This window comes from Podarcis gaigeae, assembly GCF_964106915.1.
Source record: "Podarcis gaigeae genome assembly, chromosome: 12".
Lineage (NCBI taxonomy): Eukaryota > Metazoa > Chordata > Lepidosauria > Squamata > Lacertidae > Podarcis > Podarcis gaigeae.
This window is the reverse complement of record NC_139688.1, coordinates 19,543,157-19,570,607: the sequence shown is the minus strand read 5'-3', so window position 1 is coordinate 19,570,607 and position 27,451 is coordinate 19,543,157. Positions and strand designations below refer to the sequence as shown.

Below are 27,451 nucleotides of genomic sequence, written 5' to 3'. Positions count from 1 at the left end.
CCTCCCCCCCCCCCGCACACCCGGGGGGAGGGAAGCAGGAGGAAGCGGGGAGAAAATGGCGGCCATTTTGTGCTTGCGCAGAGGCGATGGTGGGGGCCCGGGTGTGGGGCGATGGCGGGGCCCGGCCGGAGCAGGGATGGGAGGGGGTCTCTCACGTACCGACTCCTCTTCCTTCTCCATGCCCGTGGGCATCTGCGGCACGGCCCGGTTGATGGAGGCATACTCGGCTAGGTCGGGCAAGTCCTCGCAGCGGAAGACGGGAAGCGGCTTAGACGCGTCCAGCGCCCGGGCCCGAAACGACAGTTTGCTCATGTTAGTCGTCGGCGGCTGCGACTGCTATGGCGGCTGCTGCTCCAGCTGAGGGGGGGGAGGCAGCGAGAGCGCTCCGAGCTGAGAGCCGGACCCCGCCGAGCGCTCTCATGGAGGGACCGGGGCTCCCGCGGCGGGGCGGGGCTCGCTCCGAGGCGGGTCCCAGCGGCGCCGGCTGGCGCGGCTAGGCTAGGGCGCCGATTTCTCTCCTCCGCCGCTCCGGCTCTGCTCAATACGCCACGGCCAACATGGCGGACATTAAACCTCGACTGGCCGCCTCTTTCAGCCAACCCCAGCGCCACAGCCATTCCCACACTGCATCGCGCAAAGGCGCGGGCACGGCGCTGCCGGGGGGGGGGGGAGAGAAGGGGCGCGCGGCGCGGGCACGGAGGCGAACGAGCGGGAGCGCTCGGGTTTCCCCCCCACTTTTTTTTTTTACTGCTTCTGCTCGGGGATGATGAAGAAGAAGGTGGTCCCGTCTTCGTTCCCCAAAGCTGTCACTGCTCGGGAGTCTCCTTCATTGTGATGCAGCAGCAGCAGCAGCAGCACAGAAGCCGACCCAGCCGCACGCAGTTCCCTCGCACCACACCGGAGACTGGGGAGAGGGGAGGGACGGCGCCGACGCCTGGAGGAAGGCACGAGGCGGCCGGGGATGCCTCAACCCCAGCGAGGCGTTAAGGAGGCGAAGAGCTTCCTCTGGGCACCGGGCGGGCTGCTCCGCGCTGAGGGCGGCATGGCACACGGCGAGGCACGGGCTCCCGGCCAGGAGCAAAAGGGCACAACACACAATTTCTCTGTAATTATTTCGGCTACAGGGCCCGGGCTAAACAAAATCCAAATCAAACAGCAGCAGGACTCGCCTCCCCTGTATTGTTGCTAAACCATGATTTATCTACACACACTCTACTGAGTCACTTTGTTCTTTACTCTGGAAGACCGGGGCTCTGTGACATCAAAAAATTCTATAGAATTGACTGGGAATTGGGATGGATGTGCATATTATACACAGTTATTTGGAACGTTTTGTCTGAAATTTTGAACTTAAACCATTTCCCTAATTTTTTTGTTCACCACACACGCACATTTTAAAGAATGCACCAGGGATGAATGAGATGCATACAACAGAACATGCACCTTGGAAAATTTTGCCACCACCTTCTGTGTTAACAATATTGAAGCCCTTGCTTTGTAATGGCTTGACTGTGATATATAAATTTCGTTTTGCTACTAACTGCATCAAATTGTACAGCAGAACTTCTTAAGCTTTTTGAATTTGGCTACATTTTAAACTTATCCTTCCTTCGGCCACCCTCAATTGGAGAGCAGTCACAGGTTTTGACACGTGAGTGCATAGGATTCTCACACAGCCGCCTAGAAGTACCTGCTGCATCCCTCACTTAACAGTAGCATACTTTAAGTACTTTTAGGCTGGAAAAAAATTCAGCTGAATTGCACACTTCAAACTCTGTCTTATAGGCTCCACACTTCAAAAACATAATTTCCCGAATGTAGATACAGCATGCAAAGGTGCCAGTGAGATTCGCTCCCATCTAATCTTCTCTTCAACACCCTAACTTTCTATGTGAAGGAATGTTTGTTATTGGGGACATCTTTCATCATAGTGCACCTGAAACAGTACCAGCCTAATAGTTGTGAAAACCAAGGACCACCAGCCTTTTCCCCTAAATCAGCCAGCCAGGAAAGGAGGCTAGATGGGGAGAAGCTGCTATGAACAGAACACAGCCTGTGTTTCTTTGCAGCTTTCGTAATTAAAAAGCAATTTGGATGGCTGTAATAGTAAATATTTGCAGTATCTTCCCTTCCCAACTTTTCCCAAACTTTACATTTCCTTCTGAGTGTTGGACATTCTGTTGAGGTTGACTGGAGAAGGGAAATCTATCTCATACGGGCCTGAGGAATTTGGTATTTATTGTAACACTAAAAACGACTTTACAACTTAAGCAATAGTCATTGTAGACCCTTAAATGCTGTGAGGGCAAAGGTTAGATACAGTAAATTAACAGAAAAGTAGGTATAAATACTAAATGTTTTAGAAGACACTAGGAAGACATGAAGGCCAAGTGGTATAAAACACAACCACTCTATCTATCTATGCAAGGCTACAAATGTACTAATAGCCATGTGATTTCTTCACATGCAAGCTACCAGCTGTCGTTCAAAGTGCAATAAATAAAACCCGTTCAACAGGTTGAACAGATTTGGGGGAATGCTTTAGTTGTCAACAGATGGTCACCTATCAGGACCCACTGGTTTGTTTTCAGACCTTACTTGAATACTCTCTTTTTTCACATTTGATCTGGAGCCTCCAATTACATTCTCCAATCATTTCACTGAAATACTTTCTGCATGGATTGCAAGACCACAACAAACAGGAATACAGTCGTACCTTGGTTTTTGAACAGCTTAGTTCTCGAACGTTTTGGCTCCTGAACGCTGCAAACCCGGAAGTGACAGTTCCAGTTTGTGAACTATTTTTTGAAAGCTGAATGTTTGACAGGAATTTCAGTTGGCTGCAGGAGCTTCCTGCAGCCAATCATAAGCCGTGCTTTGGTTTCTGGACGTTTTGGAAGTTGAAAGGAGTTCCAGAACGGTTTCCATTTGACTTCCAAGGTACGACTGTACTGCAGACTTGGAGCGTTTGGAGAGCTCAGCACCTTTGCTTTAAGGAGCAGCTGCATGTACAGAATACATATTCTTGGGAGGGGAAGTTCTACTATCACTCTGTGGGGGTGAATTGCGCCAAATGATGCATACAAAATTTCCACGAATAACACCAGTGATGGAAGGGGAGGGGAAATCTCTAACAGGGTTTATCTGGCACATATTTAAGTCATAAATTCAGCAAGTGCTTGATGAAAAAATAAAATGGCATTTCATATGCTTTAATAACATCACAAATATACAAAAGTCATGCCCCCCTCGCTTTTTGCTAAATTACAATCTGGCACTATGGATATCTACTTGGGAGTTCAATCAAATAATATATAAAATTTCTGTCTTAGCAAGCAACAGTTTTTTGAGAAATTCGTATTATTTTGCATATTGCATGACGTTTTCTCCTGAGGGAGGCTAAACTCTTTTAGCACAATCCTGTGCATGTTTGCTCAAAAGAACAAATCTAACAGAGTTCAGTGGGATTTGCTCTCAAATAACTGAGCATAGGACTGCAGCTCAAAGTACAGGTAACTCTGCGAGTCTGTTTTGTGGATTATAAGGAAATGCTGCACGGCATGGCTTCTCTCTCCAGCTCCTCCTTAGAGTGTTTGTGCTGTTCTTTCTTGGGCTAGGCGTATGTACATGTACTACATTCATAGCTGTGCAGAGGAAGTGTGCTGAGCAGTTAATGCGGTTATGAGCGAGTGCATAGCTAGGGATAAGACGAGTCTCCACCATGCTTTTTCCAAGCAGCATTTGGAGGCTACAAACAGCCCCATTCTACACAAAGTTCTAAGAGTGCTGGACCCAACAATCTATCGCAACATAGATTATGATATATTGTTGAGTGACCATAAAGAACTTCTAAAGTGCAGCACATAACATTTGTGGGACATCACTACAACTTAGGAGACGCATGCCAGGCATGCCTGGAGTTTGTGTGAAATACCATCACACATATATACAAGACATTGGGGGAGGACCATAATGTCACGGTCTTCCATGAGGATCTAGGGAAGAAGCTGGTTGTATCAGCTGAGAATTTGTAGCCATTACAACAAGCTCCTGCGTTGGGCAGGGGGCCCTTTTTAAGAGGAGGTATAGATGTGAGACAACAGAGACTGTTCCAAAGAACATACAACATGGGCCCTCCTTGCTTTCTTTCCCGGCAATATTGCTTTAGGTTGGGCATCCCTATTTGCTTACACTCAAATTCCTTTTGAGCATTACCAGCCACAGCACCCTGGTAGGAAATATGGAACGCCAAAATAACATAGGTACAATCATAGAGGCTTGCAGTGTAGAGGACCCTGGTTAGGAGAGTCAAACCAGGGAAAGCAAAGCACTTCAGGACTTGGAAGAAGCCACCACTTTCTGTGAAGCCAAAGAAGACGTCAAAACTTTTCTTGCTTTTGATAATGATGGCAATGAAGGTGCAGCGGTTCCAGTTCCTGCAAGAGGTTATATGACAAGGTGATCACCAAGTGCATTCCCATTTGAAAGCCAGGTCAGCTTTCCTCCAATGAAGATGAAGAGCAAGGCGATGGAAGATCTAAGCCATGAATCTCCAGATACGTTTAGTCAAGCAGAATCTACTGCAAGCTTTGTGTGGGCAGCTGGTTCATAATCTTCAGAAGTTCCTGTGTACAGCAGCTCCTTGGAGGCTGAAGTGGCCGGTTCAGAAGAATTTCCTCTATAGGGTTACTTCCAGGAGGCTATAGTAAACCCAGCCATCTCAAGCACCATTGTTCACCCTAATGCATCTTTGGCCTTTTCCTCCACTACTGAACATTTAGCTTCAATCAGCAGCCCTGTACCTGCATCACACTTTCCAGTACAGCCAGCCATCATACCATCTTCTACATCAAGTCCAGATGTATTTATTCCTGTGCAATCCCGGTGCCAACTACCTTCTGTTCTATCTGATTGTGTTGCTGGGTACAGAGAGGGAGTTATTATTCCTCCCTACTCCTGGTCCCCAAACACATGTGACTTGCCCAAGGACCTGAGAGTAGTGCAGTTCTTCTATAATAATCACCAGAACTGCTCGATTCCTGTGATGTGCATCACTCCATCCAACAAGCAGTTTTCATCCAGTTGGTGCATCTGCACCTGGGGCACACACTGAAGCTGCAGTATCCTTTTCAGAACCGTAAGTTCCTGTTCATAGTCAAGTTTTTTTCCGAAGAACCCCAGAAGCCTATTTTTGTACCATAGCATGGAGCCCACTACCAGTTAGTGCGTTTGTACCCTGATCCTTCCCCATTGGAGTATGCTGTGCCGTTCCATGTGGTCAGATCCAGTGCACTGCATGGTTCAGCTAGCTATCTGTAAAAGAAGAATTTTCTAGTTGCCAAGCATTCCTGTGTTTCTTTTTCCTTTTTTCATGTTTCATTTGACACAATGATTTGTTATATAGAGGAGGGGAAAGTCTATATATTGGGGAAAGGGGTTACTACACTGCACATAGCATGCGCTCCACATAAAAAATAGATTTATAAATTTAAAAGCTGTTCTCCTTTGCGTATGATGACAGCAAGATGGAAGAATTTCCAAAGCATTATTTTGGTAGTAGTGAATTATGTCAAAATGGTACTGCCTTGCTTTTTGACTTATGAGTTTTTAAGTTGCAGCAAAAAGCTGGAATGTACTTTAATGAAATGACTGCTTTTTGTATACAATTGTATTATGATGTTCCTGGGAAGAAAGACTGGCTGTGAATTGGGTCATACATGCAAATACACTGTCTTGCCAACTAAGACCAACACTTCTTTCTTCAAAAACAGACTGAAAATCTTGACACATACTTAACACATTTTCTAAATGTAAACACTGTACAGACATACAAGCAGACACATCTTGTTTCAATCCCATTTTATAGTAAAAAGGGCATGAAGCTGCCCAGATAACCTCTCATTTAGTACATTTCTATCCCACCCTTCTTCCATCAAGGAACTGAAGGTGATGCATGTAGGATCTTGGGTGGTCTCTCATCCAAACTGAGTAGACTCAGATCTACTTTGCTTTAGCATAGTTCCTGTGCCTAAGACCATGTGCCCTGGAATATACTAGTATTTACACTATGCTAGGCAGAATATGATCAAAATAAGGGAAGAAAGATAAATGAGCTCAGAAACACTGAAATGAAAAGGAACAGGATTTGCAAGGCAGGACCAAAAGATTGCAGATATATGCAGAAATTCTAGGAAAGCAAGTTCCAGGGTTATTCAAATGCCGTGGCTGTTACCAAACAGAAAGTTACACATAAAACATATCATATCATATAATCAGAGATGTAGGATGTGTGAGGGCTTGTAAAGAATATTACATCTTTTGCAAGATTTGTATTAATTTCACAATTTTACAGCATTAAGTTATTACAACAAGTGGCAATGGCTACTACCTTAGATGGTTTTTAAAAAGGATTAGAGAAAATCAGAGAGGATAGTCTATCAACGTGTATTAACGATAAAAGCTAAATTGACTCCCCATGTTCAAAGGCCATCTCTCTGAATACAAACTGCTGAGACCAAATAGAGGATAGCTATTAACTTCATGCCCTGCTGTTGAGCTTCCTGGCAGTCTCTGATTGGCTGCTACTGAGAAAATGCCAGATTAGCTGGAGTTCTGGTCTGAGCCAATGGCCTATTTTTATACAAGATGGGGATAAGACCACTGGCTATTAAGTTTAGGTTGAACTAAAGAAAGGAAAGGCCTTTGTAGAGTTTGCAAAGGCTCTGCAAGGGACTTAAAACAACATGCTGCGGCGTCTCCATCAGGGTTCCAGACAGCCTGCTATGCCCTCTCCCAGGATACTCCATTAAATTCCTTTGCTTTGCTCACAGAAAAGCAACATTCAGTGGTACTACTGTGTAGGCTCAGTCCTCTTTAGGGTGATTTTTTTGAGGAGGGGGGTCACTTCCTTAGGCTACCCCCTTAAAATTATCCCATGTGGTTCTCCAGAGCATGCCAATACACCCCTCTTGTTTCTCAGAGGCTCCAACTTGGAGTCATCTCTGATAGCTTTTATCCACTGAGTTTACTATTAGAGGGAGTTAAGGAGGTGAGGAAACCAAAAGCGGGTAGGGAGGATAGGAAACAAAAATGTGTGGATGTTTTGCATCCATTTTGAACCTTAAAATGAGTTTATGCTATGTCTGAATATCCTTTCTGGACATCTGTTACATAACTGACTCAAACCTTGGTTGAATGAAAATGTATTCATCCAACCAGGAATTGAGAATATCAACACCATAATCAATGTGAGAGGTCAACCCTTCTTCCTCTTACCTTGTCATTTCGTTTTTCTTAAGGTTAGCTGAAATGACATGAAAGAATACTCAATCATTATATTTTTGCTGTCATCTAAGAAGATGGCCATAGATGGAATTAAACCACTTAGGGAAATATTCCACTGTTTCTAAGAAATCAACCAGTACATTAAGGGTTTTTGTAAACAAGTCTTCTGTCTCCTAGCTTTCCCTCATTTACTTCCCAATTAGTTGGCCCAATTTTCACATGAATTCATTATAATGGATGCTCAGTCAGTTTAAAGAATTAGGCCACTTTCATGTATGGCAGGAGCTTGAAAAATGCATTATGTCTTCAAGTATTAACACTCCTGAAAATACATCACAATGGGACACTGCAAACAGAGCTCTGTGGAAAAGGAGGATATCTAGGGCTTTTTATTTTTCTACATCCCATCCTACTCCCAGTTATTTACCCAGGAAGCCCGGCATTATTAATGTCACTTAAAATGATTATTGTGTATAAATATGTTCCTTGCTTTATTCAGAATTTCTACATAACATGGATTTTTAATAGCAAAGAATAGTGTGCTGTCCAGGTGGAATGGTAGGAAGAAGGACAAGAGGGGCTTATGGGCAGGCAACCAATTTCTAAGTCAGAATCAATGGACTAATAGCAGTACAAGTCACAGGCTCCCTGAACCAGCAAGATTTTCTGCAGACTTTGTAAGTCTTGCCGTGGAGATACAAAATTGTCCTTTAAAAAACAATCAGAATGTGCAGTGCATTGATCTACTGTACATTGCTCCACAAGATTCTGTAGTTAATGGAAATATGGAAGAAGAAAATCTAATCAAGCTCATTACATAGTACTTGATTACCTTCAAGATTACCTGCAATTAAAAATATCAAAGCATTTCATGCTTTTATTTTAACTCGTTTAACCTAAAAACACACACAAGCACTTGAGGCCCTTTGAATGTGAACAGATGGGTTATTTTCCTTCTACATTTGCAGCCATCTTAAAGACTATACAAAATTATTCAAGGTAGTTAAGCAGAAGCTGACTAGAAAGTGTCATAGAATGATCTCACATAACCAAGTACTTAGAGAATAAAATGTCATATTGCCACACAGTGTTGATAGTATGAAGTTAAATTTACTGGGGAAACAGTTTCTTACTGCATACAACACTATGGTCACAAAAGCTCCTAGAGTTCAAGAGAGCCCTGTTTCTCTCCTCCATCCACTGTGCTGTGTGTGTGTGTGTGTGTGTGTGCGCGCGCGCGCGCACATATGGAGACACCTACCAGGACAGCCTAGAGCAATGGCCTTCAAATGCAAGATCTACCTTTGATTCACAATCTATAACATGGGACCCAATTTCACATTTTCACTTTTGAGTTATAATTAATAATGCACATTATTAATCTTAAAATGGCAATTCACCATAGCAATACTTTCAAATGAAAAGCAGTTTATTTCTGCACTTAATCTTAGCTGAGAAGTGAATTGTAGAAGTCTAGAAAGCCATAAAATAGACTAGAAAGTGAACAGAGTGCCCCTGCTGCTCCATAGAGAGGTCTCTCACTAGAGGCATAGATATAGAAAGGTGGGAGATGTGGTTGGCCGGAAATATGTATCTTATTTAAAAATGGTTCATGCCTTTCTCCTGCCACATTGCAGCCCTCATGAAAAATTATAAAATAAGTGTCTCAACATGTCCTAGCTCAGACCCCACTTGTACTGCTCTCTTTGGTCTAGTCAGCCTTAGATGGAATTCAATATGGCAGCAACAACTTTGCTATGTCCCACCTATGGGTCCTGACCCACTGGCTGAAGACCTACGGCCTAGAGAAGTAGAGGTGTGCCTACAGTATGGATACAGAATAGCCTCTGTGCATAGAAAGTCTAAGTCTGCAATCCTATGTTTACCTGGAAGTAAATCCCAATGAACACAGTGTGGCTTAGTAGTAAGTAGACAACACGTAGGATTGCACAGCAAGGCTCTTCAGCTTAGAAACATAATAGCACAATGGGTTATAGTAGAGAAAAATTAATGAGATGAATGCAAACAGACCTGCAATATATCTTATTCTTGTAAATTAACTATGAGCTACTCAGTTAAATTACCCAGTATCATTAGTCAAGATGACCATGGGATGCAAACCAATGCCCTGGGTACCACCTGATCCTCTGGCTGCTAAATCCTGAGAAAGGGTGAAGCCTCTTGTAATTTACCTTTTGTTCATCTCCTGCAAGTAAGTCTGCACTTACTCTCAAATACCTAGGACTAACCACTGTCAAGCTTAGGATGGGATAAGATATTCTTTTCCTTGCCACTTTCTGTTCCACGCCTCAAAACAGATGCAAAATGTATGTTTTAACAACACAACCATTACTTGAAAGTAACTTGCATAGATTCAGACCTTACATACTCTCATTATCCAGAACTAGTTCATCTTCAGAAACAGTAGCAAGCGTAAGTTTATGTTTGTAGCAGCTGAGCAATGAGCAAAAACAAACTTGGTATCTTAGACCAGGCAGAGGCAAACTCAGCCCTCCAGATGTTCTGGGACTACAATTCCCATCAACCCTAGCTAACAGGAACAGTGGTCAGGGATGATGGGAGTTGTAGTCCCAAAACATCTGGAGGGCCAAGTTTGCCTATGCCTGTCTTAGACTAAGCAAACGATCTTCAACTATTCATAGATATCACTCATTCATGTCTTGCTCAGGGCTTATTTTCTAAGAGCTAAAGTAGAAGGGTTCAAATTTGTCTCAAAATAGTCGCATCCACTGATCACAACTTTACTCCATAATCCTAGATGTGTATAGGCTGTTTTGTGGTTCTTCAAATGGAAAGGCAAAGCCCTGCCACTAAACAAGCAAAAATGCTGAAACTTCTCCTTCCTGGTCTTACCTTCTGCAATATCTCCACATAATTCAGAATATCTTCATTAAGCTAGTATTCTCCATAACTATACACAAGGTCACCTCTTAGCTCAGACCCTTACATCAGCATGCTTTTATTTAGCTGTCAAGTTTCCTCTAGATTGCCACTTCTCTGTCTTCTGTTATATGGTCTCTATTGTTGCTTTGCACTGCACAAAGTCATTCACTCAGGGGTCCTTGCATTATCATTTTGAAGGTACCATTCATACTTTCTTTCATGTTTCGTTTGCTGAAGAAAGAGTGCCCACCTCAACTATTCAGGAAAGTGTTAAACTCCTTAAACTCTTTTTTTTTTTTTGAACTGCCCTAGCATATCAGCTCTTGCATTGCCTTAGGAATCTCCCTTACCCCAATCTCATTTCTCATTGTCATATTGAAGACTCCCTTCCTTCATTATTGACTTCGCTAGCATTGGCACCATGTCCATTATATTCTGTAAAGAACCTAGCACATGGCCAGTAGTAGACAGAGTCACTGTAAATTTATTTTCTGTGGCAATGAATAATTGGTAAAAGGCAACCAAGTAAAAATGATTTGTAAACTGTGGCAGTTGGGCTTTCTTCCATCTATACGCCATCAGGGTGCCACAAAACAACCACAAATATTTATTTATTATATATTCTCTGCTTCCTCCAAGAAGGTCAAGAGCACAATTTTAACTTCACAACAACCCTCTGAAGTTAGGCAGGCAGAGGGAAAGTGGCTCGCCTAAGGGCACTCAGTCAGCTTCATAGTTCAACAGTGGTTTGAATCCATGCTTCCCATGAGTTCCAACAAAATGGTGCAAGGTGGTAACTTCTGTGGGCTTATTTGCAAGGTTGACTTACAGTAATCTAAATAGATACTATAAAAATGCACAAATGTATACGCTGCATAAGTAATAAGATTTCCCTTCCAGCTACAGTGGCAAGAAAATCTAGTTTGGCACACAGCTCATGCTACTTGGCACCAGCAAACTACACCTAAAAGGGGGTGTAGCAATACATCATAGAATCATAGAGTTTGAAGGGACCCCGAGGGTCATCTAGTCCAACACCCTGCAATGCAAGAATCCTGCCCACAGCTGTCCCTGGGTGGGTTCTAACCACCAAACTTCTGGTTAACAGTCAGATGCACTGACCCATCGCCCCAATATCTGCAGAGGGGTGACTTATTGGAGGATAGTATTTAAGAGGTATACCCATGGATGAACTGGAGAACAACCTGGCAGCATTTGATTTAAATGGCCACTACCACACTAAAGGTAAAGGTACCCGTGCCCGTACGGGCCAGTCGTGTCCAACTCTAGGGTTGTGCGCTCATCTCACTTAAGAGGCCGGGAGCCAGCGCTGTCCAAAGACACTTCCGGGTCACGTGACCAGCATGACGAAGCTGCTCTGGCGAGCCAGCACCAGCGCAGCACACGGAAACGCCGTTTACCTTCCCGCTGTAAAGCGGTACCTATTTATCTACTTGCACTTAAGGGTGCTTTCGAACTGCTAGGTGGGCAGGAGCTGGGACCGAAAGACGGGAACTCACCCCGCCGCGGGGATTCGAACCGCCAACCATGCAATCGGCAAGTCCTAGGCGCTGAGGTCTTACCCACAGCGCCACCCGCGTCCCTTCACTACCACACTAGAGTGACCCAAATCTGCGGTTAAGGTATTTCCTATTCCTTTTAACTGAGAATGTTTAAATGGAAGTAGCAAGGAATGAACCTCAGACCTTTACACATGCAAAGCGTATGTTCTGCCACAAACATGGACCTTCCCCATATACTGCTCTGAGTTCCTTGGAGGAACATAAGTATAACAAACAGCAAAATTCCACCTTATTACATGTAGTGCAATTGTGAGCAAATGGATGTGGATACTTTCCTATCAGAATGCAGAAAGGACTAAGAAGTTGTCTCTACTTATACACAGATAACAGCTGTTGTACGACTACCAGCCATGGCACATTCATATGCCTCTTGTTTCACAACAGCTGTGCATAGAATGCACCCATGTATCAAGGTGTCTGTAGCACTGTATGGTGCAATCATGTGCTGCACTGCCACATCTTATTGAGATGGAAGCTGCATGAGTTGCATTCCTAGATCTGTAAGAGTACATCCATGATTGGCCTTTTCAGGGAACCATTGTTGTTACACAGTAGGGCCCATAACTAGTGAAAGCATTTTCTGTTGCTAATCTGCCCATAACTGATAATTTTTTTACTTAAATGCTCAAATGTAGATTTTTTTAAAAAGCTATTTACCTAACTAAATTGCCTTCCTCTTCTTTATTAAGCAAATTTACTCAGAAACCTTCAGATACCTTCTGCAGCATCAAACTCCTTGTAAAGAGATTTCTTTCAAGGGTAAGAAAGAACACATTCCCTTGAGGTGTATGTTATAAATATCTGTGGTACAACAGACACATATACAAAAGCAATGTCCTCTAAGATTATTGTGTTTAAATGTGTGTGACAAAGAATTCCATACCTAAATTTCTAATACAAAGAAGTTCAGAGTACTAGCTTGAAGAATTCCTAAAGAAAGAAAATTAAAACATTCCTTTACAATACTTTAGTAGATTTCCTAACCTGTTGCGTATTCTAATATATTTTTCATCATTTCAAAACCATGCATTTATAAGATAATGCCATTTATTTCATGATTTTGACATGTGGAACTACATCTTCCCAGCCATCTTTGCATCACATTAACCACTTTTTGTTTACATATGAACAATAAATATTTTTGCAGGGGATGCTATATATTTGTGTTCTTAATATGTGATATATACACAAACACTTAAAATAGTTTGAAGACTACTTGGAAATTTATAATAAGCTTTATGCCATATGTCTCTTGCACCAGTTAATTTCCATGTTGATACAAATAAATCTGAATATTCCTAAAATATTTTGCTGGAGTTGAAAGAAATTGGCCAATCCTAATCTGTAGTTCATCTATCAATGCTTTTTTAACCTTTTAAATCAGGGAAAATGAATTAGGGCTTTTAAGGCTGTACGAGCAATTATGAAAAATACTATCGCATAATGAATATATAACACAATAAAATTATGTAGACATATATGAACCTACTACTACCACACACACACACACACACACACATTTTAAGCCACGGAGAAATAATCCTGGCGAAGGGATAAAAATTATTAAAGAATGGCATAATTCTTCACATACCTCAAGAGGATTTTTTTTAAGCAAGGGGGAAAAATCCAAACCCTGGCTCTAGTCTCACAAAACAACAAAGGACTGTGACGACATGTCTGTTATGGTGTACACTGTACTTCACGTATATGGATTTTAATATTTTATCTATCTATATTTTTACACACACACACGCAGTATGGTATAAGGTTGTAGGCTGCATTTCGTTAGAAGAAAAGAGGAAATGATACAATAGATCAAATCTTGCCCCACCTTTCCCCCCACCTTTTCTTAGTGAAACGAACATAAATTGTTTAGGAGCACCACAGCGCCACCAACACAGATCAATACAAAACAAAAAAGATTTCCCACCGTGTGCAAAAAAAAAAAAAAATCGCCTAGAAAAATGCCAAAAATTACAAAATGTCTCCCAAATGCACCTTCTCAAAAGAAGAACATGACACCTAGATGAGGTATACTCCTTAGGAACCTTTATATAAAAAATGCTTTGAGATGAGTGACCAAAAAGCAGCTTACTGGCGAATAAAAAAGGCCAATGTTTAGTAACAGGCATAACTTAATAAAAACCCAGTTATGTCAATACCCTCCTTCAATACACGAAGGGCAGTTTCTCTAGTACTTTACACCAAGCCAAACCACCCCCACCCCCTAATTAGTCACAACCACTAATATCTTAAAGGGTATTCCTATTACAAACAATACATTTTCTTTCTTTCTTTCTTTTTCTCTCTCTCTCTTCTCTCTCTCTCTTTGTATTATATTTTGTTCCGCACGTATTTATTATTAACGTTGGAGAGTCCAACTCCACCTTGAAAATATCCGAGTTCTTGATGGCGCCATAAAAAAAAAAAATCAAAGTACAAATATATAGTTAGAATACAGTCACTCCTAGGGAGAAAAGCAAGATAGGTTTATAATACTCAGAAATAATGAGACGACGTTTAGTGTGCTTAATTAGGAGAGCTCAGACCTAGGGGTGGGGGTGGGGCGGGGGGGGGGGAAACAAGCCTACATTGGATTCATCAACATTAAGGAACATGATTATTATTATTCTTTTGCGCTAGCCGATTGCCGCGAAAAAGAAAATATAAACGTACATATTTGAAAGACTGGGGAAAACTTACCTCGAAAGGCAAGCAGACAGCTGCCTCCTCACAACGACGGGAAGAAAATAGGTTGTGTATAGTTTCTCGCTTGCAGATAGCCGCCTCCACGCAGCCAAAGGATCCCCGAACATCTTGAAAAACCTTTGCAAACGGCCACGGAGACCCTCTCCCAGGATCGGCGGCGGATCCCGGAGGTTTTTTTGCTCGGGATCTGTGGGGGGCGTTTGGGTAAACCGGAGAAATATCCAAAGAAGATTAAAAGCAAGAGGCGGCAGGAGCCAGAAGACTCTGGGGTTAACAACTTTGTAATGGCAAACAGGCGTGTTCTGATTGGTTGGGAGGGCAGTGTCCCTCCACAGTCTGCACTATCCCCCGCTCTCCCCCTTCTGCAGCCTGGAAAAAATGCAGAAATGCAGTGTGCCATTTTATACAGGCTTTAAAAACACACCCCAAACCCAGCCACCGAAAGCATAGGCATCACATTTTTTTGTGTGACACTGCAAAACAAGAGCTCCCCCAAAAGCTTTACAATTTTTTTTAAAGGTCTCCTTCAGTACATATAAACGTGTCCTTGGGGTGCAGAGAAAAGAGGGAAAGAAAAGAGACGCGCAAAAATAATCCACACAGGGGGGCTGGGCCATTTCCCCCTCCCACCTCAATTATTTCTTCTAAAATCACGTCCAACTGTGAAACGCGGCAATGCCCAGCCACCCCCACCCCGGTCAAGGAACCTAGAACCATTTATTATTATTATTTTAATGTAAAGAAATGAGTTTGCCTGAATGATATCATAGCACCTAAAAAAGCCAGTCACGCCTGGAACAAAAATCCATGACTCCTTGATACAGAATTTGAGAGGGTGCTGCAACAGTAGGAAAGGTTTCCTTTCCCCCCTCACAAATCTGCTTACCTACCGTCATAGGCAGAGAGCCAAGAATATTAATTTCAATAGATACGTCCATTGTGGTAGGCATAGTTATTCTACAAAGAATGTTTAAAATCCCCTCCTTATACTGACTGACAGAATTCTACCATGCTGCCCACAAACAAAATGGCTGTGGCACTGAGTTTTTTTGGATCCTCCCACCGTGCTTCTCCCCCCGCGGCCTCCGGGAAGTGGTAGAAATCCAAAATAAATCAGTACTCCAAGTACAATGCCCAATCCAAACTCCCCATGACATCAGGAAAGGCGAGGGGCTCTGAGAAGACGTGGTCCTATCTTTAAGGGATTTTTAAAAATTGTTTTAAAATGTGCATCAATCATTGGAAATTTACATGGCAGTGTAATCCGAACTTCCTGCTTTACATATGTATGAGGTCTTTCACCTATCTTGGCAGGCTTTCAAATTAAGTGGGCTGGGAAATTTGATGCTGTGTATCTTCAGTTGCGAGCTGAGTCAGGTACTCAGTCGCTGTGTGCTGGTAAAAATGAAGGCGAAACGCCTGGCCTAACAAAGAAAAAAAAGAGAGAGAAAAATCAAAACCTGGCAACCCCAACCCTCCATTTCCCCTTTCACTCTTTTGGAGGGTATATTTAATTAAACAAGGCAAGTTATTATGAATATGGACTCTCTACAAAAGTACAAACATGGAACTTTGTGTCTTAAGTGTTTTGTATAATTATTTGTGTGTATGCTATATGTATTTATGACTTCAACTAATATTGTTTATTTGTGATCAACCATAAATGTTAGTTCTGTTCAGTTCTTTACACTAAAGGGAAATATTGTTTATTCAAATTTAATTTACTGGCAATTTATTTCAAACCTTGAAACATTAGATATGACACCTTTCAAGTGCCAATTCTCCAGAACCTGCAATGCTCCCAACTGAGTTCTCATGGGTGTTGTTTACTTCAGTGAAAGTTATTTTATTAGAAAGCCTCAAACCACTTATAAAATAGTCCCCATTGAAGACTACTCTTGATCACAAGAATTGTGACTTTCTAATGCAAGCTATATAAACTACTTAAGCCAGAATGTTTTCACTTAAATTAGCTTAACTCCACTGGTGGCAGTAATAAACTTCAATAGGATCAAGCTGGTTTAATAGATTTCAATGGAATATACTTACAAACAAGCATTTTATTCAAATTTCAGTTTTGCAACCTAATCTCAAAAGGCTGTTTTAGCTGAAACAGTAATACCCACATTACCCCCCACATTTACGGTATAGTACTGTAGCATAAACTACATTGTATCCTCTGAGCCCCCACTCTGATCATGACATTTCAATACACAGAAAGCCTTTTAATTTCCCTTTGTTTGGAAAATTGCTGGTATTGAACAAAAGATACAGAACCTTTTGATTCTGTGATGGGTCATAAGTGGAACCAAATATTTATTGCAAACTAATCAAAAATAATAATGTTTTAATACTGTTATGAACCACCATGGGATTAGTAACATGAAAGGGCAGGATATAATTTAATAAATATGCGATAAATACAGCAGTACGGGTGGTGGCTGTGCCAGCTCTCTGGCACTGGTGCTTTCATATGTTAAATCCCATTAGATACTGCTTTAGTATTTCAACACAAAGGACTAGGTCATATGTAACAAAATCAAAAGCTTGAATATACATTTTTGGATTGATTTATGCATGCAGTGCCAGCCCAAGACATTTTGGCACATGAGGTGGACCCCAAAATTGTGCGCTCGCACACACACACCCTGCCAGGGAAGAAGGGGTGAGAGAAGATCATGAACAACCAGAGAAGGAAGATCAACATAGGGATCTGTTGCCCTGGGGAATCCTGCCACCTGAGGCACTCACCTCGCCTTGCCTTATGGGTGAGCCAGCCCTGAATAAAGATCTACATCAAGATCTGCTGCCCCTGTGGATCTGGCTGCCTGAAGCAGTCGCATCACCTTACCTCATGGGTGGGCTGGTTTTGAATAAAGATCTACTTTGGGATCTGCTACCCAGTGGCAGAGAAACCCTCTCCAGCACCCGGGGCAGGACACCAAGGGGCAAGGCGAACTGCCCAGTGATGTACACACGACGTCCGAATGGACTGCGCATGTGCGACGACCGTACATGGTGCCGCTCGCATGCAGCGGCCATACGGGCTGCCACTTGCACGGCAACCATATGGTCGTCGTGCGAGAGGCAACCCGTACAGACGCCCATATGGACTGTGCATGCCCTTGGCCGTTCTACAGCTGGGGGGAGTCAGGGGCCAGGCCAGCTTGTCACCCACACCTGTGGAACCCAGGGCGCTCTGCCCCCTCTGCCCCCAACTTCGTATGCTCCTGCTGCTACCCTGTGGATTCTGTTGCCTGAGGCAGTCACCTCACCATGCCTCATGGATGGGCTGGCCCTGCATTCATATTTATATATTTACAAATACCTCTAAGCGATGTACAAGAAATAAAATATTTTAAAAAACTTTCTAAGGAAGGCTGTGATCTTACTGAACAGGGCCTTATACTGTATAAATAAATTATAATGTAGATTGTGTAGTTCTGCCCCAAAGCATTCAACATGCATGACTTCACCGACCAAAATTGTAATACCTTTGAATATAATTCTTATATGTAATATAAGAATGGTTACCCAAAAGCATTCAAAATTATTCAGTTGACCTTACTGAATAAATCTCAGAAAGCAATGGGAAGGGGTTCTGTGTATTCTGTGCCACTTTTTCTTCTTCACGTTGGATTTTCCTATAAAATTTTAATAGCCATTGGTACCTGAAGGCAGACCTGGCCCAAGACATTTTGGCACCTGAGGTAAACCACCAAATGGTACCCTCCTTCCACCAGGGAAGAATAGAGGAGTGAAGATCTCCACTGAGAACAAGGGGAGAGAAAGATCTACGTTGGGAAAGGGAGGGAAAGAGGAGAACAACAGAGATTCCTGTTCACCAAGAGGCTCCTATAGAGGTGGCATGGCGGGTCATGCCAAGGTGGCGAAAGATCCAGCCTCCAAGGAGTGCACTGCAGCCATCGCTGCCACTTCAGCAGCACCAGCAGCAGTGGGTGGGTGATGCATTCCTTGGAGGCCTGATCTGCTGTCCCTGTGGATCATAGCTGTCAACGTTTCCCTTTTTTAAAAGGGAAATTCCTTTATTCTGAATAGGATTCCTCACAAGAAAAGGGAAAAGTTGACAGCTATGCTTTGGATCCTGCCAACTGGGGTTATTTGGATGGATTGGCCGGCTGTTTGACCCAGAAGGTGAGCTGTTTATTTATTAAACCCTATACCTAAAGGTAAAGGGACCGCTGACCATTAGGTCCAGTCGCGGACGACTCTGGGGTTGCAACGCTCATCTCGCTTTACTGGCCGAGGGAGCTGGCGTACAGCTTCCGGGTCATGGCCAGCATGACTAAGCCGCTTCTGGCGAACCAGAGCAGCGCACGGAAACACCGTTTACCTTCCCACCGGAGCTGTACCTATTTATCAACTTGCACTTTGACGTGCTTTTGAACTGCTAGGTTGGCAGGAGCAGGGACTGAACAACGGAAGCTCACCCCATCACAGGGATTTGAACCGCTGACCTTCTGATCGGTAAGCCTTAGGCTCTGTGGTTTAGACCACAGTGCCACCCACGTCCCCAAACCCTATACCTAGGGTTGCCATATTTCAAAAAGTAAAAAGCAGGACACCCCCAAAGTTGCACTTCTTTCTATTTTTTTACAAAAATGCCAAAAAACCAACAATTTTTCAATTGACTTGCCTAAGATCCAGGACAAAGTGCCATCTTTTGGAAATTCCGCCCAGATGTCAATTCCGCCTTTGAAATCCCAGTAATGTCTGGGAAAATCCAGACGTATGGCAGCCCTACCTGTATCTGCAGGTCTCAGGGCGGTTCACAGAATAAGCTGGTCTGGAAGCTCTACTTGCAGCATATTGATGGTCAAGATGACCCCTGCCTAACTGGTAGCAGCTGTAGTGCTGAGCTCATGAGTGTTTCATATGCTTTAAGGTATCCACAGGTTCCAGGCATGGCTAGAGGAGGAGATAATGGTTAATAACAGCCACCTGTGTTCCCATGTGTCATAGCCTACCTGGGCCTATAGAGATTGCGTATATCTTTACTTGGGTGTGGACAAGCCATTTTCTCACTGCGTCCATCCCACAGAGTGCTGTGAGCAGGGGCAAGGAGGGAACCGTCGGACCTTTGCTGTAAGTTTGTACCCTTCTTTAATAAATCATTAGACCTGAGCAATCCGGTGGTTTAGGCATCTTTCTTTGGAATTCCTGCGTATCCGAAATCCTGTAGGCCCTCCCTTGACTCTGAAGGGCATTTCACCAGCCCTGCCTGAAAAATATGTGGTTATTATCTACTTGGACCTGATGTCAATAATGGCACATAGGGCTCTACTTGCATTATTGGTTTGTTAACACGTAAGGACTTCATGCTTTCTTAAGGGAGGCGGCCCAGTCTTTTGTAATTATTTCACCTCATGAATACCCAGAAAGTTAATGACTGTATCAGACACGAATAACCCAGTAATTATGTAGCTGATACCATCTTGGAATCCTTAAGATGCCATCACAAAGAACAATGATAAGCTTACAAGCCCTGTTTAGCACACACAAAAAGCCTTGATAAACAGGGTAGTAAGTGATTTAAAAGTATCTGACTGTTTTGTGCTATGGCAGTATGGCTTGTAAAATGCCGTGCTAATAAGTTATTAGTGTTTGTCTGGGTTGGTTTATTCTAAGTAATTGATGTGAAATAAGCCAGCCTGGCTGCTCCCACCTGTCAGTGTTTTAAACCAATGAGTGAACTCAGAGCTGTGACTGATAAGGGGGAAGGCAAAAGAGAAGCAGCTCAGGCACATAACCACCATCTCCTGAAGGGACCAGCAAGGGAACTGTCGGGGTAGCATAGGAGCCAACTCCTAGGGGCACACAAATGGTGTTATTGCACCACTCCTTGTGATCGATTATGTGGAGCAATTCCTGCCCCCCCCATATTTTATTCAAGTTGGCATCCCTGCAGGATAGCCCTGCCTCCACCTTCCCTGGGACTACAGTGGTACCTCAAGTTAAGTACTTAATTCGTTCCGGAGGTCCGTTCTTAAACTGCAACTGTTCTAAACCTGAAGCGCCACTTTAGCTAATGGGGCCTCCCGATGCTGCTGTGCCGCCGAAGCACAATTTCTGTTCTCATCCTGAAGCAACGTTCTTAACCTGAGGTACTATTTCTGGGTTAGCAGAGTCTGTAACCTGAAGCGTATGTAACCTGAAGCGTATGTAACCTGAGGTACCATTGTACTTAGGAATCTGTGTGCCGTACACAAAGGCAGAAGCTAGGAAACCCTTGTTCAGGGAGCTGCTTTTGACCAGCTTTTGAAGTTGCCCTGATAATATTTTGTACTGTACTGTTTGGGGAAGGGATGTGGCTTAGTAGTAGAGCATCTGCTTTGCATGGAGGAGATCTTGGGTAGAACTGAGTTTCCTGTCTGAAACCCTAGCTAGACCACTGATCCTACTGCATATAAGCAGCTTCTTATGTTCCTATTTTTGTGTTAATAATTTAAACTTTAAATTGCCCTGGGTGTCTTGACAGAAACGTGGTATATATTGTTTAGAGTGTTTTTTTTTAAAAATGTAAATGTTTTATAAAGGTGTAAGTAAGTAAGTGGGACGCAGGTGGCGCTGTGGGTTAAAGCCTCAGCACCTAGGACTTGCCGATCGAAAGGTCGGCGGTTCGAATCCCTGCGGCGGGGTGCGCTCCCGCTGCTCGGTCCCAGCGCCTGCCAACCTAGCAGTTTGAAAGCAGCTCCGGGTGCAAGTAGATAAATAGGGACCGCTTACCAGCGGGAAGGTAAACGGCGTTTCCGTGTGCGGCTCTGGCTCGCCAGAGCAGCGATGTCACGCTGGCCACGTGACCCGGAAGTGTCTCCGGACAGCGCTGGCCCCTGGCCTCTTAAAGTGAGATGGGCGCACAACCCCAGAGTCTGTCAAGACTGGCCCGTACGGGCAGGGGTACCTTTACCTTTACCTTTAAGTAAGTAAGTAAGTAAATAGTTTTTCCAGACCACTGATAATGTTGGTTCTATCTTTTTCCAGCTCTACAAAATCATTTTTTTTAGGTGTGATGAGCAGAAGTACACAGCATTCCAAGTGCAATCAAGTTAGGATTTCATGGCCCCCCACCCCGGTAAGTTTCACCTTACACTTACACTAAACTGCTTTTGGCATTTTAATGCCTATTCACTCAGAACTATCATTTTGGAACTCATTGCAATTTCATGTTCTTTTTTCTTATCTTTTGTTAGTGTATTTTTATATTGGCATTGTGCCCTTTCAGTTCCATGCCTGAGTTACTCAAGGGTTTCTTCTCACTTCTGAGCTCCTATGGAGCATCTCTTACCTACCCAGATAAATCTGTTGCTCCCCATTATTCAGTTCCTTATTCAAATAACTTATCAAAGTGTCCCCCATGCAATGCCTCAAATCTACCTAACCCCAAAGGATCTATCACACACCCTGCCATTAAAGTTTTCACCCTTTGCCCTTAGTGCCTTTGATAGCTTCCTGATATGCACCAATTCTGTATTAGAAGCTCTGCAATTTGTACTTTGAAATGCTACCCCAGTTGAAGGGAGCTGTGGCATTCTTCCTCCAATGTGAGCACATCTCAATGTGAGCTGTGTCTGTGGTCAGCAGGGTTGTCACTGTTTTTTCCTGACAGAGATGCTGTTCTTTTAATAGTGACATAGTGGAAAATCTGAAGTGTGGGCGCTCTTGATGACATGGCTCTTTGAAACAATGCAAGAAAAATAAACTTTTGGCCAATACAGGGATTATATATTCAATACCTAGTCAGATTTTCCCTCTCACACACGCTCTCCACTTAACATTCAACCTGACGAGAAGTTCTGGCTTGCTCACTGTTTTGTGAGCTTTCGACTGGACATTATAAAGAGATTTTTGTTTTTGTTTTTCATAATAGAAGTTAGGTTAACATGTTAGCTATGCCTGTTACCTTTTCCTAGGCTTGGCTTATTTGACGGCTTCTGAGAACAAAATTATTTGGAACACAGAGAACTGGCAACTGGTGCCTCTAATTACATAATTGTCTTTGCTGTGAAAGAAGCAGTAGCACTTTGACCCTGCTCCAACACATCAGCAGCATTTAACAGCTGCATGAAATGGGAAATTCATCACTGTATCTTCATGTATCTTCATGTACTTGTTGATCTCCAGCTGTTAAAGGCAGAGAACATTGTGTCAAGAAAAAAGATTGCAACCCAAGCAGTTGCCCAAAGACTGCTTATGTATGTATTTGTAAAATGGTATCATTTTATGTTTCTAATATAAACACTAGGATACATGTTTGAAAGGTTTGGTTTTGGGTGGCAGCAGCTCCTAATATATACCTATATTTTAAATAATTAGATAGGCACAATGTTGATAATTTTATTTGGTATGTATTTTATTTGGGTGATTCAACTGTGGTGCTGATTGTGTGCTGTTATTCAACACCATATAACCCATGGGATGGGCACGCTAAAGCTGCAGTTTTAGGCTCATTTCGTTGAAAGCCTTCTTAAACTCAGCAATTATTAACTTCTGAATAAGACACAATCCAAACTGAAGGTAAATTGATGAGAACTTCCGGTTATTATTTGTGTGATCCTTGTCTCCCTTTCTTAGACTTGGGGGGAAGGGAAGAAGTCAGACTTGACTAGTGGGTTTTATTTATTGCTAAGAATCTTTCAGAAGCTTTTTGAGAGCCTGTTGGGGCTATGAAGTGGGATACAAATATTCTAAATACGGTAAATAAAAGCCTCACTGGCTGCAGTTGGGAGATGGAGCAAATAGCAAACATATAAACATTTCAGGTAGCCCTGCAGGTCTGGGGGGGGGGGAGGGAATCCAAAGGTTTTATCGGGGCCAAATAAAAAGCTCCCAAAGAAATGAGCAAGCCTTCCAGTTCAACAACATTCTTCGTCAGGTTAGATGGTAAGCAAATGGAGGAAAAATGTGCAGAGGAGAAAAAGGACGTTGCTGGGAGGTTGTACTGTATAGGAACATCCTTCTCTTTCCATCTTCACCACTCTTCGATGAAGAGTTGAACTTGGAAGCTTGCTAATTTCCTTGGTGATTTTTTTAGTCAGTCTCCTAATGAACATGCTACTCCCCTACTGCGTTTTCTTTTGAATCTTGTGTCTGGGGAGGGTTGCTTAAGAGGAAGCGAACCCTCATCACCAGGGCCAGATTTAGGTTTGATGGTACTGAAGGTAATGGGGCCCTTTATATGTCCAGCTGTCCTTTGTCAACAACAAATTGCCGCTGTTTTTGTTTGTTGAATAGATATCTATAGCAATTTACACATAACAAATAGGAGCCTACACAACACAAAACACTGTTGCTGTATGTAGGTTTTATTTTATTTGTTTTTTTTTAATCTTATATTTTGGAAATATACACAGTGTTTTTTCCCTTTAATTTTTTTTGGGGGGGGGCAAGAGAGTGGGACTCATCATTAACCGGTGTCTAGGGCGGGTGTGTGACGGGCACGGCGGCAACGGGGCGGGCGGGAGCGAGCCAAGCAAGCGAGAGAACCTCTCACAGCGCGCGCGCCACCAACCGCCCTGTCTCGCGCCCTCCTGAGGAGAACTCGCGGCCCATTTGAAAAAGAAATGGCAGTTGACGACGCCGAGTGGGAGGGGGGGAGCTCTCTCTCGCGCGCCCCCCTCCTTCCGACGACGACGACTCATTCCTCGGAAGAGCAGCAGCAAGAAGCCAGAAACGTGGGCGGGAGGGAGGAAAAGAGCGGATGGGGGAGATGATGAGGTGCCTGGGTAGCTGAACGTCTTTAGGAAACCAGTGATTGAGGACGGGCAGCTCGGCCTTCGCCTAGGTGGGTCTCTGAAAGGGAGGCGAAGAACAGTAACAACCACAAGAGCTCGGTTTCCATATATTGGGGCGTCTCCAGAGAGCAGCTTTGCCTTACGCCTTTTTCTGGGGGTGGGAAGTGGGGCGTGACCCAAACAACAACAACCATTCACAGCTAGAGTCTCCCCCCTCCTCGGGAAGCTCCTTAAACTATAATAATAATAATAATAATAATAATAATAATAATAATAATAATAATAATAATAATAATAATTAATACATTTTTATTTATACCCCGCCCTCCCCAGCCAAGACCGGGCTCAGGGCGGCTAACAACCAATAATAAAAACAAGTTGATTAAAATACAATTTAAAAGATTAAGATACAACATTAAAACATTAGGGTGCAATCTCTTATGGACAACCTCATTATCTCACATTAAGGGTATTGCACTTTTATATCACCAAGAAGCTCAGGGATGTGAGTTCCCTGTTCTTCCTCGCCATCTCCTCACAGCAACCCTGTGAGGTAGGTTAGACGGAAGGAGCTTGTGCCTTTCTTTGCCCAACTTTTAGTGGACATCTGGACTTTGTTCCGAGTTCCAGCATTTCCCTGCCTGCCAGCCTTTTCAATTTAAACTCCTTTTCAATTTAAACTAAACTAAAAGCTGCTAATGATGTAGCAGTATATAGATAGATAGGTAAATTATTTTTTAAAGATCATTGTCATTTGGGTTGGGGAGCCTCTTTTGGTGATGTAAGGAGCCAAGGTAAGAACTCAGATCTAAGATTTATTTGTTTCTCGCAAATGGTGCTTAGTAAAAAAAAACCCCACAGCTTTCATAGTATGAAAGTAATATAACATCAGTGGAAGTGAACTCAGACACAAATGAAACAATATACAACACAAACTGAATAACCTCGGTAGGGACATTCTACCCTTTAAACATGTTTTTCTACTTTTAAACAAATATCTAAATAAAATATGAAAACGGAATCATTTTACACAAATACAAATAAAATTATGTAAAAGCTAAGGGTTGGGAATTCAACATGATATTATTATAATGGTTCAGTCAGTGTAAACATTTCTGCTTCCAGATGGAACAATCTTGTCCTATGTGCTGCTCTGGGGTCCCTCGGTTTTCTATTATTATACCTTACATATCTCACCTTTTTCTGAATCTTCTTAAACAGTTTTTAACTGGGCTTTGAAAAAGGCCACTCTGTCTTTCAATTTCTGCAAATCTTTTAACATAACAAGGTACAGAAGGAACCTAGAATTTATACAGGACATTCTTATATAGTGGTGCGGTTTTATAAATTAATATGCTTACCCCATTCCAAAAGCTGTTCACCTAGCAACCCAGCAGAAGGTAGGATGGTATAAGTCAGACCCGATTTTAAACATTTCTTTTCCCTTAGGTTCAGTCTGGCTCAGCTGGCAGTAGCCCCATTGCTAAACACAGTTTTGTTAATGGAGAAATCTGAGGGCTCCCTTGGACAAAAAAACAAAGACACCAGCCAGGAATACCAGAGCAAAACAGCAGCCAGTAGGCTTGGTCTTTATTGAAGAGTGTCGTGACAGGATTCCCACCTGCCACAAGGTGGAACAAGATGGAAGCCCCAAACAAAAGAGCCCCCAAACTTTTATTAGCTGCTAATCTCCTTGTTACACCCCCCCAACTACATCACTCATACATCACAGTTACATCATGAAAGGGGAAGTCTGGTGGCAGTAATCTGAGCATCCCGGACCCTGCCCCATGGTTCACCTTGCCTTCCACCAAACACCCATCAAGTGTAACAAAAAAGATACTTACATTTCCCTGTTTCCCTGCCAAGTTAATCGCACCCTTTTGTCTTCATCTGGGTTTGTTATTTCTGGAATGGCTAACTGTCTGGCACTCAGGTACCAGGATGCCAGGAATTATCACTCAGCAGAGGGGCTTCTGAGTAGCTGAGCTCACATGTCTATATGAATTTCTGAAGTTTTCCAGTGAGCCAGTAAGGTAAAGGTAAAGTACCCCTGCCCGTACGGGCCAGTCTTGCCAGACTCTAGGGTTGTGCGCTCATCTCACTCTATAGGCCAGGAGCCAGCGCTGTCCGCAGACACTTCCGGGTCACATGGCCAGCGTGACAAGCTGCATCTGGCGAGCCAGCGCAGCACACGGAACGCCGTTTACCTTCTCGCTGGTAAGCGGTCCTTATTTATCTACTTGCACCTGAGGGTGCTTTTGAACTGCTAGGTTGGCAGGCGCTGGGACCGAACGACGGGAGCGCACCCCGCCGCGGGGATTCGAACCGCCGACCATGCGATCAGGAAGTCCTAGGCGCTGAGGTTTTACCCACAGCGCCACCCGCGTCCCATAGTGAGCCAGTACATAGATACATTTATCAGTGAATTGTTACATTTGGTATCGTTCAGCAAAGGTCCCTTGAATAGATAGGAAGAAACTGTCATGGGGTATTTTGTGGGGACAAATCACAAATGTCACTAAAGCGATTGTGCTGGTTTTGGTAGTGGGCTGCATGTGCATGATATCTGCTGGAGGGGCAACCCCCCCCAACCTATACATAAATTCCTGCAAGAGTTTGGAATAGAGGTAAATTACCCTGGCTTAAGTTAGGCCAGTTTCCTGTAGTTTTGGATTGTTTTACAGAGCTAGGAAGAAGGTAGGGATGTATATTTTCTTTAGTGGGTTGAAAATAAATGAGTGCATTCAGTAGAGAATGGTACAAGGAGAAAGGGCTAAAAATACTTTTCTCCTGTGTTATTTTTGTATATGTTATACAGGGTGAGTTTTTTAAAAGAGGCCCTGTGGAACATGTGTGCTCTGTATCCATGGGGCCTCTTTGAAAGGACTCACCCTGTATAATATTTCAGTCTAGGGTAGGGGTAGACAGCCTAAGGCTCGTGGGCTGGATGCAGCCCAATTGCCTTCTCAATCCGGCCCGCAGACAGTCCAGGAATCAGCTTGTTTTTATTTAAAATGCGTCTCTGCTTTTATTTAAAATGCATCTCTGCTTTTATTTAAAATGCATCTCTGGGTTATTTGTGGGGCATACGAATTCATTCATCCCCCTCAAATATAGTCCAGCCCACCACATGGCCTGAGGGACGGTGGACCTCCCCATAGCTGAAAAAAGTTGCTGACCCTGGCCTAGGGGGCCAAATCATATCACTGGTCCTGT

The 27,451-nt window shown here is 43.3% G+C and overlaps 3 protein-coding genes and 1 long non-coding RNA gene across 8 annotated transcripts in view; 2 read left to right on the top strand and 2 right to left on the bottom strand.

Moving 5' to 3' along the window:
• Window positions 1-15,635, bottom strand: part of EPC1 (enhancer of polycomb homolog 1) — a 52,070-nt gene extending 36,435 nt beyond the window's left edge. Inside the window, exons 1-2 of one of the 5 annotated variants that reach the window (XM_083704753.1) lie at window positions 15,371-15,635; window positions 14,475-14,667 (exon numbers count right to left, since the gene is read on the bottom strand). Coding sequence is in view for 2 of the 5 variants with exons in the window: in XM_083704754.1 (XP_083560880.1) it covers window positions 160-312 (153 nt within the window). In the remaining 3 variants the exon portion in view is untranslated. Of the gene's footprint in view, window positions 1-159; window positions 1,429-14,474 lie in introns of those variants that run through there. The other 4 variants (XM_083704750.1, XM_083704752.1, XM_083704754.1 and 1 more) reach the window with 4 other exon arrangements.
• The window catches only part of LOC310827983 (integrin beta-1-like), a 437,041-nt gene that overhangs the window by 230,879 nt on the left and 178,711 nt on the right, over window positions 1-27,451 (bottom strand). The gene's annotated exons all lie outside the window — the stretch shown is intronic.
• LOC310828142 lies at window positions 9,832-13,707 on the top strand. The gene is made up of 2 exons (XR_014556718.1): window positions 9,832-11,433; window positions 11,811-13,707. It is a non-coding gene; the product is annotated as an uncharacterized lncRNA (long non-coding RNA).
• The window catches only part of CCDC7 (coiled-coil domain containing 7), a 139,935-nt gene continuing 136,597 nt past the window's right edge, over window positions 24,114-27,451 (top strand). Inside the window, exon 1 of the mRNA XM_083704491.1 lies at window positions 24,114-24,282. The gene's annotated coding sequence lies outside the window, so the exon portion shown is untranslated. The remainder of the gene's footprint in view (window positions 24,283-27,451) is intronic.